Below are 12,324 nucleotides of genomic sequence, written 5' to 3' on the forward strand. Positions count from 1 at the left end.
CCCTTCACATGATGCGTAAGCAGCCACAACCTACATTGATCTTCAGTAACTGGGACAAACTAGACCACCAGACGAAGAACTATATCATCTACTCTGCAGATATGAAAAGCAAGATGATCAAGAGCTGCAATGGGGTTTCTGACTATCTCTCAGTTGTTTTCTCCTCTTTTTAATTGACATTTATGCTTATGGGTATATGATTCCACAGGATGTTGATTCGAAGCCTCTCTTTCGTTCAAATTTTTCTCCCTCCGTTGAAGAACTAATACGGAACAAGACGTTAGAGCCTCAGGTTTGGCCACACCGTGATCATAGACGCGCCAACTCATTTCATGACAACAGAGAACCATTTTACCCATTGCCTTGTAAGTTGACGTCATGACGCACATAGCTTGCACATATGTACAAATAAGTGACTAACGACTTGACTTTTTAAATCGACAGCTGAAAGGGACTGGCCGGTGGAACCCCTGGTCGAACCCCCGGTCAAACCCCAAGTCCAACTCGAACCCCCGGTCAAACCCCAAGTCCAACTCCCGGTTAAGCCCCAGTCGAAACCCTGCAGGTCGAAATTCAAGGAGAAATGACAACACTGGTCAGAGAAAAGTTGTGCCAAAGAGGCGAGACGACAACCCGGGGTGTTTTACATCTCTATGTTACTGTCTCAAGAGCTGTGTGTGTTTGACCTAAGGAGCAAAAATATGATCTGGTGGATTGGCCGACATAAAACTTCCTTTGCAAGCAATACCGGTTTTATCTTTTACTTGTGGCATGCGCAAAAGCCATTGTATCACGTTCTGACATTGCGGTCATACTTCTTTATATAGGTTTTCTTTTACTTTACTGTTTAACACAATATTTTCGACCCCTTAAACGATCAACGCTATTTGGAGTTTTAACAAAAATATGAACACCGATTTAAGTTTCAAATCATTATGTTAACCAATGCAATCGAATTCCTCAGAAGATGAAACCATAAGTACCTAGTGTGCGTTTGGACCGTGTTATCATAATTTGGTCAAAAAAGTACAGTATAAAGTTAAATGAAAGACTTGCTGGTTGAGAAAACTATTGTTATTGACCAAAACACCAAATGCTATATAACAAAAAAAAAAACCCCACCAAATACTTCATTGGTTGACATTCAAGAAACATATACAGCTCATTCTTCTTATAAACAATTTTAAGTATTAACGACGACTCTTTTTTTGTCATTACTCGGAAATCAAGAGTATAGACTATAGAACCTATATTTAGTGTAACAGCTGTAAATGCAAGATGGAGAGCTGAAATATTAGCTGGATCCCTTATTAAAAATATATATAAACCTGTAAACTGAGCACTGTTTAACATATATTTCTTAGACATTTCTTATGTTTTTCTGTCAATATAGTTTATGTTCGTTTTCTCTGGTCTCCCATGTTTGATGTAGATCGTTTAGTTATGGACTATAACAGGTAGGATCGCATAAGTACATGTTACAGGATGACATAATATTGGCTGAGTTGTCTATTCAGAAACTTTTTTATAATTGGTTAAAATGGATTTCGTTTGGTTTGGCTTGGTTTTGGCTAAGAAAAACAATTAATTTCAATCTTCTATAAGGTCAAAGCTTCCCACGTTAAGACACTGACAGGGTATTTCGGGAAGAAGCTCCTAGCTTCAGCCAGGCATCCCCATTTTATCAACAAATTGAAAGAAGCTCTGGAAGTCGTCGCTGGACATATATATTGGAGTGATTTGAGAAAAGAGAGGTGTATGTGTCTGTGATCGATTTAGGAAGTATCAAAACTTACATCAAAAGTAAATCTGATCTCTATCTGAACTTCTGTTGTTTTGCAGTTCACTTAGGAGTTTTTTATTTCGTCAAGAAAGATGCCGAAAGTGTTGAAAATGTTTTAACTAATAGTCCAGAAACGACTAACTTTAATGTGCCTTCTTAGTTCTGACTTCTGAGTCACTAAAGGCTTAACCGGTTAAAATGTAAAGTTGTGATTGTGGTTACCGAAGTTTGTAGATCTGAGTGACTGTGGTTTGTAGAGCTATTAAACGATTCGTATTACAAATACAACCGTTAGAAATTATTACATTTACGGAATATACGTGATTGGTTGATTATAAGACAGTGCAAAGGTTTTATGATAAAATATATAATTATTAAAATAATATAATTAATAATGATATTAAATTTATTTTTATTTTATTAGTTTAGATGAAAGTATAATTGCAATAAAATTTGTTTTGAAAATTTATATCAAATTTTTTTCAAATAATATTTTATTTCATTTATATATATATATTATATAAATATATATTAATGTTTCAAAATTATATTGAATAGTTTTGGTTTATTTTTTTATAAAATAAAAATTATACTGTTAGTGATATAAAGTAAAATATAAAATATTTATTATTTATTATATTTACTTTTAAATTAAAAATATAACACATATTCATTTCCAACCGTCCACAACCCAAAGCTAGCGGGAACCATTTCTTTATTTTATGAGGTTAAAACGGTTTGAAACGATTGTTGCATATCCTACTAAATGACTTTTCTATTATTTATTTTATTTTTTTCTTTTTTTCCTGTGAGGACGGGGTTAGTTGGATATTGAGAAGGTTTAACATCGTTGGGATGACCATGATTTATCTTGATTTATACCAGTTTTTATTTGAAATTATTTTTTGTTACCGAATTTAAATACCAACCATAAAAGCTACATTTATGCAGATGATAGCGAGGAAAAATAAAACCATTATTTTATTTTTTATTTTTTGAGAGAAAAAAGATAAACATATAAAATAAACAAGTACGTAAGACCATTTCCAATGTATTTCTCTATTTCTATCTCTAAAATAGAGGATCTCTAAAATAGAGATGAGTTTCTCTCCGATATATTCTTCTATTTTTACCTCTAAAAAGAATATTCTCAAAAGATTTTATTTTTATTTTACAACAAGTATTTTTTATTTTTAAAGTTGCAAATCAACCCTATTCAATTTTACTTTTATAAAATTTTCATATATTTTTAACTTTGTTTAAACAAAAGTTTCACTAAAAAGATTGTTAGGTAAATCAAAAGTATCATTTTATGTGTATAAAAATTGTATTTTCTTATAAAAATAATTGTTTTTGATATAATTATAAAAGTTTAAAATTAAAGGACTGTTTTGAAATTAAAAAAATATGTCTCTATAATAGAGGAATGCTATTTTCACCTCTATTTATAAAGGTGAAAATAGCATTCCTCTATTATAGAAGTGAATATAGCAATGAGTTGGAACATTTTTTACTCTATTATAGCAATGGGTTGGAGATGCTCTAAGTAAAAATATACAGTGAGTGAATCAACTGGCCTTTGTCTAATGGCACATGAGGGATAACAAATTTTAATTAATTTATTTTCGTATTCTGACAAAGCTATACAAGAAATTGATATGAGTTGTAGTAGATTTTACTCTATTATAAAGTATAGAGACGCATATAACATAGGGTTGGAAATGTTCTTAAGGGAATGTCTTTTTCCTTTGCTTTGGTTGACTTTTGTTACTTGGTTGACTTTTTGCTCTAATCATTCATAAACGTAAGAGTATTCTCTCTAACACATAGATCCAACTTGGTGTGTGAGATGGGGAACAGCAAGAACAGGCCTCAAGTATTCATCAACTTCCGAGGCAAAGACGAGCGGCAGAAATTACTGCCACATCTCAAACATCATTTGAAAGACAGAAATACGAATGTGTTCACGGACGACGACGCTGTTGGAGAACCGTTAAAGAATCTCTTCAAACATATCAGAAGGTCCAGGATCGTGATCGTTATCTTCTCAATTAACTACTTGGAGTCAGAGTGGTGCTTAGACGAGCTGGTTGAGATCAGAAAATGCTTAGAGACTGAGAAAATTGACTTCGCCATACCAATCTTCTATAAAGTTAAGACTTCCCACGTCAAGCAACAGAGCGGAAACTTTGGAAAAAAGTTCGTAGCCTTACAGAAAAAGCACCGCAGTTCCAGGATCAGGAGATGGAAGAAAGCGTTGCGATACGTAGCTAAATCAATTGGACTGACTTATAAGAAAAGAAGGTCATGGTGAAAAGATTAGGTTTTATATGATTTATAAGGTTATTAATTTTAACTTTTATTTTCTTGCAGTTCAATTCAGATTTGGATTTCATCAAGAAGATCGTTGAAATTGTTGATTTAACATTAACCAAAATTTCATCAAAGGATAATAATAGCCTGGAGACGTCTAAGGTGTGTTTCTTAGTTCTGACTTCTGATATACATTTACATTTAGTAGTTTTTTTTTTTTTGATGAAACATCATTTAGTAGTTTTTCATTTGTCTAAAATCAGACATGGTGGCTAAATTTTTAGGGAGAACCATCAAATCTAGTTGATGTAAATAAGATGCTCAACTTGTCAAGAACATTGGACACTCGGGATCTGGAAATATCTTATCGTCAAGGCTTCATGGTTGGCTCTGCCTGGAAAGATGGTATTATATCGTCGATGCAGAGCAGGATCTACAATTGGGTCTTTATTTCTGACTTTGGCTTTGTGTCTCTTGAGTTTGTTTTGTATTCTAGAAAATTTCTCACTTTGATGTCTATGCTTACGACTTACGAGTATGACTCCACAGGGTGTTGAACCGAGGCCTTTATTCTCCCGTAGGTTTGCTGCTTTCGTCCCAGCACCAACATGCTACAGCAGGCCGTTGGAGCTTAACGTTCTTCCAGATTATAGACCAACATTCTCATATTACAACATTATATATCAACATCCCCCTTGGCCTCGTAAGTTCATACCTTTTACATATACCTTGATGTATCTTCTGATTAGTGACTAAAGATTTCGAATTTAAAAATCGACAGATGCAACCCGATACAGTAACGAACAACGTTTTCAACCTATCATGGACCATGCAGTTGGTTCGAGTGCTACTTTTGCGACGTCAGAAGGCATAACGAGTTCAATTTCGTCGGATTTTGGTATAGATCCAACAAGCATGAACGATGATATCGTTTTGACATTAGCTTTTGCTGCGGAGGCAGAAGACAGAACGAGTTTTACTTCCTTGGATTTCGACGAATGCTCTACCACAACAAGCATGCACGATGAGATAGTCTCGGGATCTAATAATACGGTGACAGAAAACATGACGAGGTTTAGCTCATCGGATTTGGACCAATACCCTACCATGGATCCAACAATCATGCACAATGATATAGTTTCGGCATCTCAAGCTGGGAAGCGAGAAAACAAAAAGAGCTGTATCTCAATCTTGTGTAGCTGGTTCAAACGTTGTTTCTCTCTTACACGGGGTGCAAAAGCAGCTGACGAGGTCTAGTAGACTTGAAGCTACTCGTACAGTTGTACTTGTCTTCTAAGCAAAAGTTTCTGTTTTTTCTAGGAAAAGTTGATGATTACTGATAGCCTCTACTGGTGACTGTTTCTACAAGTATAACACCTTATTGAGAGTATATTTATATCTTGTTTAATGTCATAGAAATATTGAGTAATCAGATAGAGAATCTGTGCTATATGTTCTTACTTCTTACCATCGCAGTTTTGGAAGTTAAAAAAAAATAACAAATGGATCCATGATTTGAATTATGGACCGCGTTGATGTCATCTATAAGAAACAAATCGTTTAGCCAAAATGAATAAGACAAAGAAAGATTGGTTGACAAAAATATATAGGAAAAAGTCAGACTCAGTGGGTACAATTCTATTTGTTAATACCAGGAGATTGAGGAGACTAAAGACTCCATAATAAACAGCTATTTAGACAACTTTCTGTATAACGACAAGTTTCTTTTTGTTTAATGTAGCAGTTTAAGATGCAAGTTGGAAGGAGATCAATGCAAAAAGAGAGAATGAGACTCTTCAAAACAATAATATATTTTTACAAGCTCTAAACCTTGAAAACTTCAGAGAGATGCCCAGTGGTCTTGCATCTATGAGCCTGAAAGGGCACACTAATCTTAGTGTTCCTCAACTTAAATTATCTAGAAAATCTGGTTCGGTTTCAGCTTTCTGACACATTCGAATCCCTTCAAAAGGTCTTTCCTTAACCTGAAACTGGCTATCTTATTCTCAAGCAACTTTTGTAGCTTCTCATGACGTTCTTTAGGTATTGTTATACCGTGCAGGTTTTTTCTTTTCATTCTTCGGATGTGAGCAGATTTGAAGAGACTTCTTTGGTCTTGGCATTAGAATCCAATCAATCTCCACAATGATCTGACTATAGCTAGTCGTATTGTCTCATCTCAGGATCACCACAAATTCCTACTAGTTCAATATGCCTACCACATTAAAAAATCACTGTTTATTTTTTGGATATTATAATTGAGGATACTTGGTCTCACGTTAAGACTCTGTTTTATTTTTTCTTCTAGTGATCAAGAAGATGGACGAATGTTTAAGAACGTTTGTATACTATTTTGGTATTTTCCTTGAAGTTCCGTATGTTATTAAATCAAGTACATCCCATTTTGATCGTTTACTTATAACCCAAGAACTGTATTTCTGTAAAATGAAGCAAAAGTTTTCATCTTCACATGTGCCTTCTTCTGGTGTAACAACGTTGTAGCTTAACTTCTTCGATAGGAATCGGAATTTCCGGGAAGTTACACGGCACAACTGTCCCAGGCTGCTTCTCCGGCAAAAGCTGACACGGCTCCGGAGTCACACCACTTGTGTAACCAGAAACATCAGTACAATTCCAAAGCACTTTCTTAGGTTTCTTAGAAAGCGTGATCGTCACGTTAGATATGCATATCCCAGTAAACTGATCTCCCGTTATTCCAGCCAACTGAGCCGGCATCGTCACGTTCTCCGCGACCATGTCTTGATAATTAATGTTCTGAATAACCGGTAACGCTTTCGGATCATAATGCTCGTCCGGATGCGAACCGTAACTTCCCGTCATCCAAAAGACATACTTCATTGTCTTCATCGTCATGCCTCGTACATACACATCCTTCACGTACCCCCCACGTCCAACAGCTGTTTTAATCCTGCGTGTTTTGATTCCGGTTTAATCAAACCGGAACCAAACTAAACCGGATGACTTTGATTACGTACCTGATTCCTGATTCAGAGTTAATGGCGACGATATCTTCAGCTCGAACATCCTCAATACCACCTGACATCTCGCTACCTAGAGCGATCACGGCACTGTCAGGTGAAATGCATGTGAGCCGTCGGATCAAGAGCTGTTTGGTTGGCATGCCGTAGTTGATTCCGTACTGATCCCATCCACTCTTCACGGCGATACAATCGTCTCCGGAGACAATGTAGCAATCTTCTATCCTCGTGTTCGTGCAAGAATCTAAAAATAAACCGGAATGAGTTTCAGCCGGATTTTACTAAACCGGTTATCGGTATGATTTTGTACCTGGGTTGATCCCGTCGGTGTTTGGTACCGTGACCGGTGCTAATATTGTCAAACCTTGGATAACAATGTTGCTGCACATGTTGAAACAAGATAAGCAAAACCGGTTTATAATTTGATAGCCGAGTTTTTAACCGGGTGAGTTTTTTACCTGCTGTAAACCGGGTGGATATGCCAAGAAGGAGAATTCAAGAAGGTGAGATTGGAGATTTGGATACCATTAGAATGCATAATCTCAATCAAATAAGGTCTTGTGTATTTTAGTTCTCCCCTCTTGAATTTTCCCCACCATGGCTCTCCTTGTCCATCAATAGTCCCATTCTCACCTTTCAAGAAAAAAAACAATTGGAATTTAGAAAGTCTTTGGATATTTCGGTTATTTTGGTACAAATTGAACTACTAACCGGTGATAACCACGTCGGTTAAATTAGAACCAAAAAGTAGACTGATGAATCTTCCACCATCCGTGTCTCTCCCTCGTCCGTACGAAGGCAATGGCTCTATCACTTCATAGTCACTTTCTTCCTACAATTAACGTTAGGAGAAACAAGTTTCATTACATTATTAGCTTAGAAACTAGTCAAACTTTATTATTAAACAATAGACAGGAACTATTAACTATTCTTCTTCATTGGTTTCCTTAGTTTTTGTGTATTCTTACATTCATTTTCAAAAAGTAAGACGATATATCAAGAAAACTGATATGTAGTAACATATCTAAGATCTTAATATCCCCTAGACTATATTTGAGAAGTGATTTTGCCACGTGTCTTCTCTACAATCATTTTCACAAAAAAATTGTGACATGGCTATTAAGATTGATGACATGTCATATGGTTAAATATGACATGGACAAGTACATTTAATAATGATATATATTTTTGGAAATCTTTTTAAAATATGGCAATAACTCATATATTACATTTAATATTGATTTATATTTTTGGTATACTTTGTAGAATATGGTAATAACTCATAAATCATCACTAAAATAAATATATTCAAATCAGACATTTTTAATTTCGAAATATTATATAATTTTACTTCTATAATTATAAAAATTTTAGGTAATAAAATTTCTAAATTTTCTGAATTAAAAAAAAAATCGTAATATCATTAGTTTCTTTTAGATATCTATAAATTATATGAATATTATTTATTTTAATTTTTGATAACTATACAATTTTATATGATTTTAGTAATTTGTACAAGTTATTTAATACATTTAACCAAATGAAATAAATAAAAATTTTATCTAAGATTTTAACTTTATATATATACATATATATTCTTAAATATAATTTAAAATAAAAAATATTTTCTCTTAATTTTATGCTTAATTAGTGATATTTATATTAATTATTGGCCAAAATAATAAAATATATAATATTAATGAATTACATTTTAAAATATAAAATATAACTTTTTAAAAAATCATCACTACACATGGTGTAGGAAAACACCTAGATTAATAATTGTGACATGACTACTAAAATTGTTGACATGTTTATAGATTAATACGACATAGACAATTATATTAATGTTAATTTATATTTTTGGTAAACTTTTTAAAATATGGTAATAACTCATTTATTACATTTATTATCGATTTATATTTTTGGACTTTTTTAAAATATGGTAATAACTCATAAATCATCATAAAATAAATATATTCAATTATGGTATTTTAAATTTCGAAATATCATTTAAATTAAAAATATTTCAAAAATATATACATATTTTTATAAAATTATAAAAATTAAATTATAAAATCAAATTAATCGTAAAATCATTAGTTTCTTATTATATCTACAGATTTTATAAGTATTGTTTAATTTTAATTTTTGACAATTATGCAATTTCACATATTTATTTAATATATTTAATTAAAATAAATATATACATGCACGTTCTTAAATATAATTCAAAATAAACAAAATTGTTTTTATCTTAGTTTTAATGTTCAGTTAAATCAAATTTATATTAAAATATTGATAAAAAAAAAGAAAATTTATAATATTAATAAAAAGTTAAATATAATTTATATTTATCTATTAAAAATATTTTAAAATTCTTTTACTGCACATGGTGCAGGAAAACACCTAGTTACATTTATAAATTTATAGTTCTACAACTAGCTTCAGAATGTTTTATTTACATGGATGCTAGGAACCAAGAAATGAGAGAGCTATTTTGGACCAAGGCCCAAAAGTAATTTGTGGCTAAGATTTGGAATAGAAATGAACGGGTGAGATCTTCCTAACAGGAATGGGTCGCATAACGATCCCCACTAACTTTACGTCTTTGCCTATTTTGTTGCCTTTGCGTAACTCCCTTATTACTCCACCCTCTACTTTAGAGTAAACGCATTTTAAACCTAGTCAATAGGCTGCTTTTAGTAGAAAGTTGGAAAACCAAAAGGCAACTAATAGTCATTAATTTAATTTTTATAGGTCAACTAAAGAACCAGAGTCCTTTACTTCTTTTTTCTTTTTGTAAAATACAATTGTTGTTAATTACAATATCAATTTGTGCTAGTTTTAATATATTCACCAAATAAACAAAAACATAAATTGAATGGCCCAACCATATATCATCAGAAGCTGGCCAACAATCTCACGTGTATGTATGAATGAATGCAACAACAACAAATTTACAACAGGAAGAAATATATTCATCAAAGACTTCTGTGGAGTTTTGTGTCACGGGGAATATTCCTAATTAATTATATAATTCTTATAAGATGTGGAAAATAAATAAAATTAAATAGTTAATATAATGGAGAAAAAACAATAAAAAGCTTACTTGGGAGGCGAGGAGAACAGCATCACGGTGGAGGAAAAGCGTGAAATGGCTGGTGAGGTTGAAACTTCCAGTAAGCCACCGTCCGGCGGGAACAAATAACAGTGAGCCACCGTGGTCAGCGAAACGGCTAAGCTGCGACACTGCGTCGCGAAACGCAGCCGTGTTTGAGGTCACACCGTCTCCTACGGCGCCGAACTCGTCAAGAGACGCTGAGTAAGCTCTACATGATAAGGCTGAGTACTCAAACTCTTCTCCACGACGGTGACCGTGGTGGCGACGGTGGCGATGAGTATGAGAATCGGTGGCGACGAGGTTATGTTCGGCATCGGCGGCTCCAGTTAAGCTACCGTCCTGACTGAGAAGGAGGAGGAGAAGGAAACCGACGGTTGAGAGAAGGGTTCGCATGGCAGTTTTTTTATGATAGGAGAAATGAAATTGGATTATTTTTTCTCTTTTGTATGAATGGAGGAGTTATATTTATAAGAGACTGGACCTCAACATAAATAATTCGAGTTTCGTATAGTATTAAACATTTCTACAAAATTATACACTACATATGTTTTAAAGAAAGTTACTTAATCCTAGATAAATATATACAGTAGAATATTAATTAAGTAGTATAGTTTTCTCTTTTCAATTCAAATAACTTAAATATATGCCTTATAAGAAGAAGTTTTTTCGTCTTTGGAACAGAGCCGAATCACTATTACACCTATTCTTATGGATAGAGTTTCAGTTGAATGAGCAACACATATTTGGAAAATGCAACGACTAATTACTTCCCTTAACTTTGATACCAGCATTGTAGGATGAGACTTCAACAATTTGAGCAATTGTGTCGAATGTTTTTTGACTGGTTGGACCTTAAACTTTATAAAGTTTTTGTTATTATTTGCCATCTATACATATCGTCAATAGAAATGTGTTTAATACATTTTTTAAATATGTGTTTAATACATATTTAAAAAAAAAAAAATCATTTTGACCTACATGATGTAGAAATATAATTGATATAAAGCTGCTATTTAATGGGAACTTCAATATATCATATCTGAAAATTGGCATTTTGAGAAACTATTCATTTCACACCGAGGAGAATTTTTTTTTTCAATGATATTGTTAAGGGTTATAAGTTAAAACTCCTGATGTTAGATATGCTAGATTCATGAAAATAACGATTTTAACATTTCTGTCTATAGGATTGTGTTATGTGTGCATCCTTTTCTTATGTGTTTTTTCCTTCTATTATGTTTTGTTAGGTTAATGGTTAACATCACATTTCTAGAAGTATACTAAGAAAAATTAATCTAAAAATACTGGATAAAGATGGGCCGGTGAGATAATCTATAAAGACTATAATTAAGCAATAAGAGTATAAGATTTAAGATTATCCGGAAGTAACAATAGTTCAATAAGAAATCTTTCATATTCCTAATTTCTAAAATGTGGTGAATGGAGTAGTGGAATGCTAAGTTGATATCAGTGTTTATCATCAAAGAATGATGGCAATACATTAACAATCAATCAATTATTAATTTCTAAATTATAGGTTGCTGCCAATATCGACGCAAAAATAAAAGTACATATATATTATACAATATGTGTGTCAGTGTGTGTATATTGGACTCGCAACTATAGGCATCGCACATAATGCACCGGCTACGCCACTTTGATTAATTCCTTACTTAACTACGATACCTGCACGGCCTGCATTAGGTTATTTCCTTACTTTCTGAAAATAATTGGCCTACCATTTTAGTTAAATGACAACTAGTGTATAGTAAACCTTTTGATAATATATCAAATAAAAAGAACACTTAAATGATTCCTGAAAATTAACCCAAAATGAAATGGTTTGAATTAACTCATTTGCAGGTCTATTATGTTATTTTTTCCCTGTGAATGTCAATAACCTATATACCTGACCCCTCTATGTGAACTCAGATTCTCACTGCACATGCAGAACATACCAAAATAGAGCCAAATACTTTATATCTTTGAATTATAGCTTATAATCGTTTTAGTTTACCTAATCGTCAAAAATGTCCAATATTGTTTGTTTGCCAAACTCTCTTAACGGTTTGAAATATCTTATCAACTACATGCACATGGGTCTA

The 12,324-nt window shown here is 33.0% G+C and overlaps 4 protein-coding genes across 4 annotated transcripts; 3 read left to right on the forward strand and 1 right to left on the reverse strand.

Moving 5' to 3' along the window:
* Positions 1-11: 11 nt before the first annotated feature.
* Positions 12-587, forward strand: LOC130503291 (uncharacterized). The gene is made up of 3 exons (XM_056997966.1): positions 12-134; positions 209-365; positions 445-587. Exons 1-3 carry the CDS (start codon positions 12-14, stop codon positions 585-587), a joined length of 423 nt encoding a protein of 140 aa, XP_056853946.1.
* A 3,045-nt stretch (positions 588-3,632) lies between these two features.
* LOC130503287 (protein PHLOEM PROTEIN 2-LIKE A8-like) lies at positions 3,633-4,097 on the forward strand. The gene has a single exon (XM_056997963.1). The coding sequence runs from the start codon at positions 3,633-3,635 to the stop codon at positions 4,095-4,097; it is 465 nt and encodes a 154-aa protein (XP_056853943.1).
* A 22-nt stretch (positions 4,098-4,119) lies between these two features.
* Positions 4,120-5,555, forward strand: LOC130494351 (uncharacterized). Its single transcript, XM_056997962.1, has 4 exons — positions 4,120-4,258; positions 4,381-4,539; positions 4,646-4,799; positions 4,878-5,555. The coding sequence occupies exons 2-4, from the start codon at positions 4,414-4,416 to the stop codon at positions 5,351-5,353; spliced, it is 756 nt and encodes a 251-aa protein (XP_056853942.1). The 5' UTR covers positions 4,120-4,258; positions 4,381-4,413; the 3' UTR covers positions 5,354-5,555.
* Positions 5,556-6,424: 869 nt separating this feature from the next.
* LOC108855912 (probable polygalacturonase) lies at positions 6,425-10,675 on the reverse strand. Its single transcript, XM_018629840.2, has 6 exons — positions 10,208-10,675; positions 7,807-7,927; positions 7,554-7,728; positions 7,406-7,476; positions 7,093-7,339; positions 6,425-7,025 (listed from the first exon to the last, which is right to left on the reverse strand). Exons 1-6 carry the CDS (start codon positions 10,610-10,612, stop codon positions 6,563-6,565), a joined length of 1,482 nt encoding a protein of 493 aa, XP_018485342.1. The 5' UTR covers positions 10,613-10,675; the 3' UTR covers positions 6,425-6,562.
* Positions 10,676-12,324: the final 1,649 nt, after the last annotated feature.

This window comes from Raphanus sativus, unplaced genomic scaffold (genome assembly GCF_000801105.2).
Source record: "Raphanus sativus cultivar WK10039 unplaced genomic scaffold, ASM80110v3 Scaffold0907, whole genome shotgun sequence".
NCBI lineage: Eukaryota > Viridiplantae > Streptophyta > Magnoliopsida > Brassicales > Brassicaceae > Raphanus > Raphanus sativus.

Bases quoted from the DNA above. Each gene is read 5' to 3' on its own strand.
- LOC130503291 (XM_056997966.1), top strand. From the start codon at position 12: ATGCGTAAGCAGCCACAACCTACATTGATCTTCAGTAACTGGGACAAA. The intron at 135-208 runs GTTTCTGACTAT...ATGATTCCACAG, and splicing joins TGATCAAGAGCTGCAATGGG to GATGTTGATTCGAAGCCTCT. The intron at 366-444 runs GTAAGTTGACGT...TTAAATCGACAG, and splicing joins ACCATTTTACCCATTGCCTT to CTGAAAGGGACTGGCCGGTG.
- LOC130503287 (XM_056997963.1), top strand. From the start codon at position 3,633: ATGGGGAACAGCAAGAACAGGCCTCAAGTATTCATCAACTTCCGAGGC.
- LOC130494351 (XM_056997962.1), top strand. From the start codon at position 4,414: ATGCTCAACTTGTCAAGAACATTGGACACTCGGGATCTGGAAATATCT. The intron at 4,540-4,645 runs GTCTTTATTTCT...ATGACTCCACAG, and splicing joins AGAGCAGGATCTACAATTGG to GGTGTTGAACCGAGGCCTTT. The intron at 4,800-4,877 runs GTAAGTTCATAC...AAAAATCGACAG, and splicing joins TCAACATCCCCCTTGGCCTC to ATGCAACCCGATACAGTAAC.
- LOC108855912 (XM_018629840.2), bottom strand. From the start codon at position 10,612: ATGCGAACCCTTCTCTCAACCGTCGGTTTCCTTCTCCTCCTCCTTCTC. The intron at 7,729-7,806 runs GTTAGTAGTTCA...TTTTCTTGAAAG, and splicing joins AACCGACGTGGTTATCACCG to GTGAGAATGGGACTATTGAT. The intron at 7,340-7,405 runs GTACAAAATCAT...GTTTATTTTTAG, and splicing joins CACCGACGGGATCAACCCAG to ATTCTTGCACGAACACGAGG.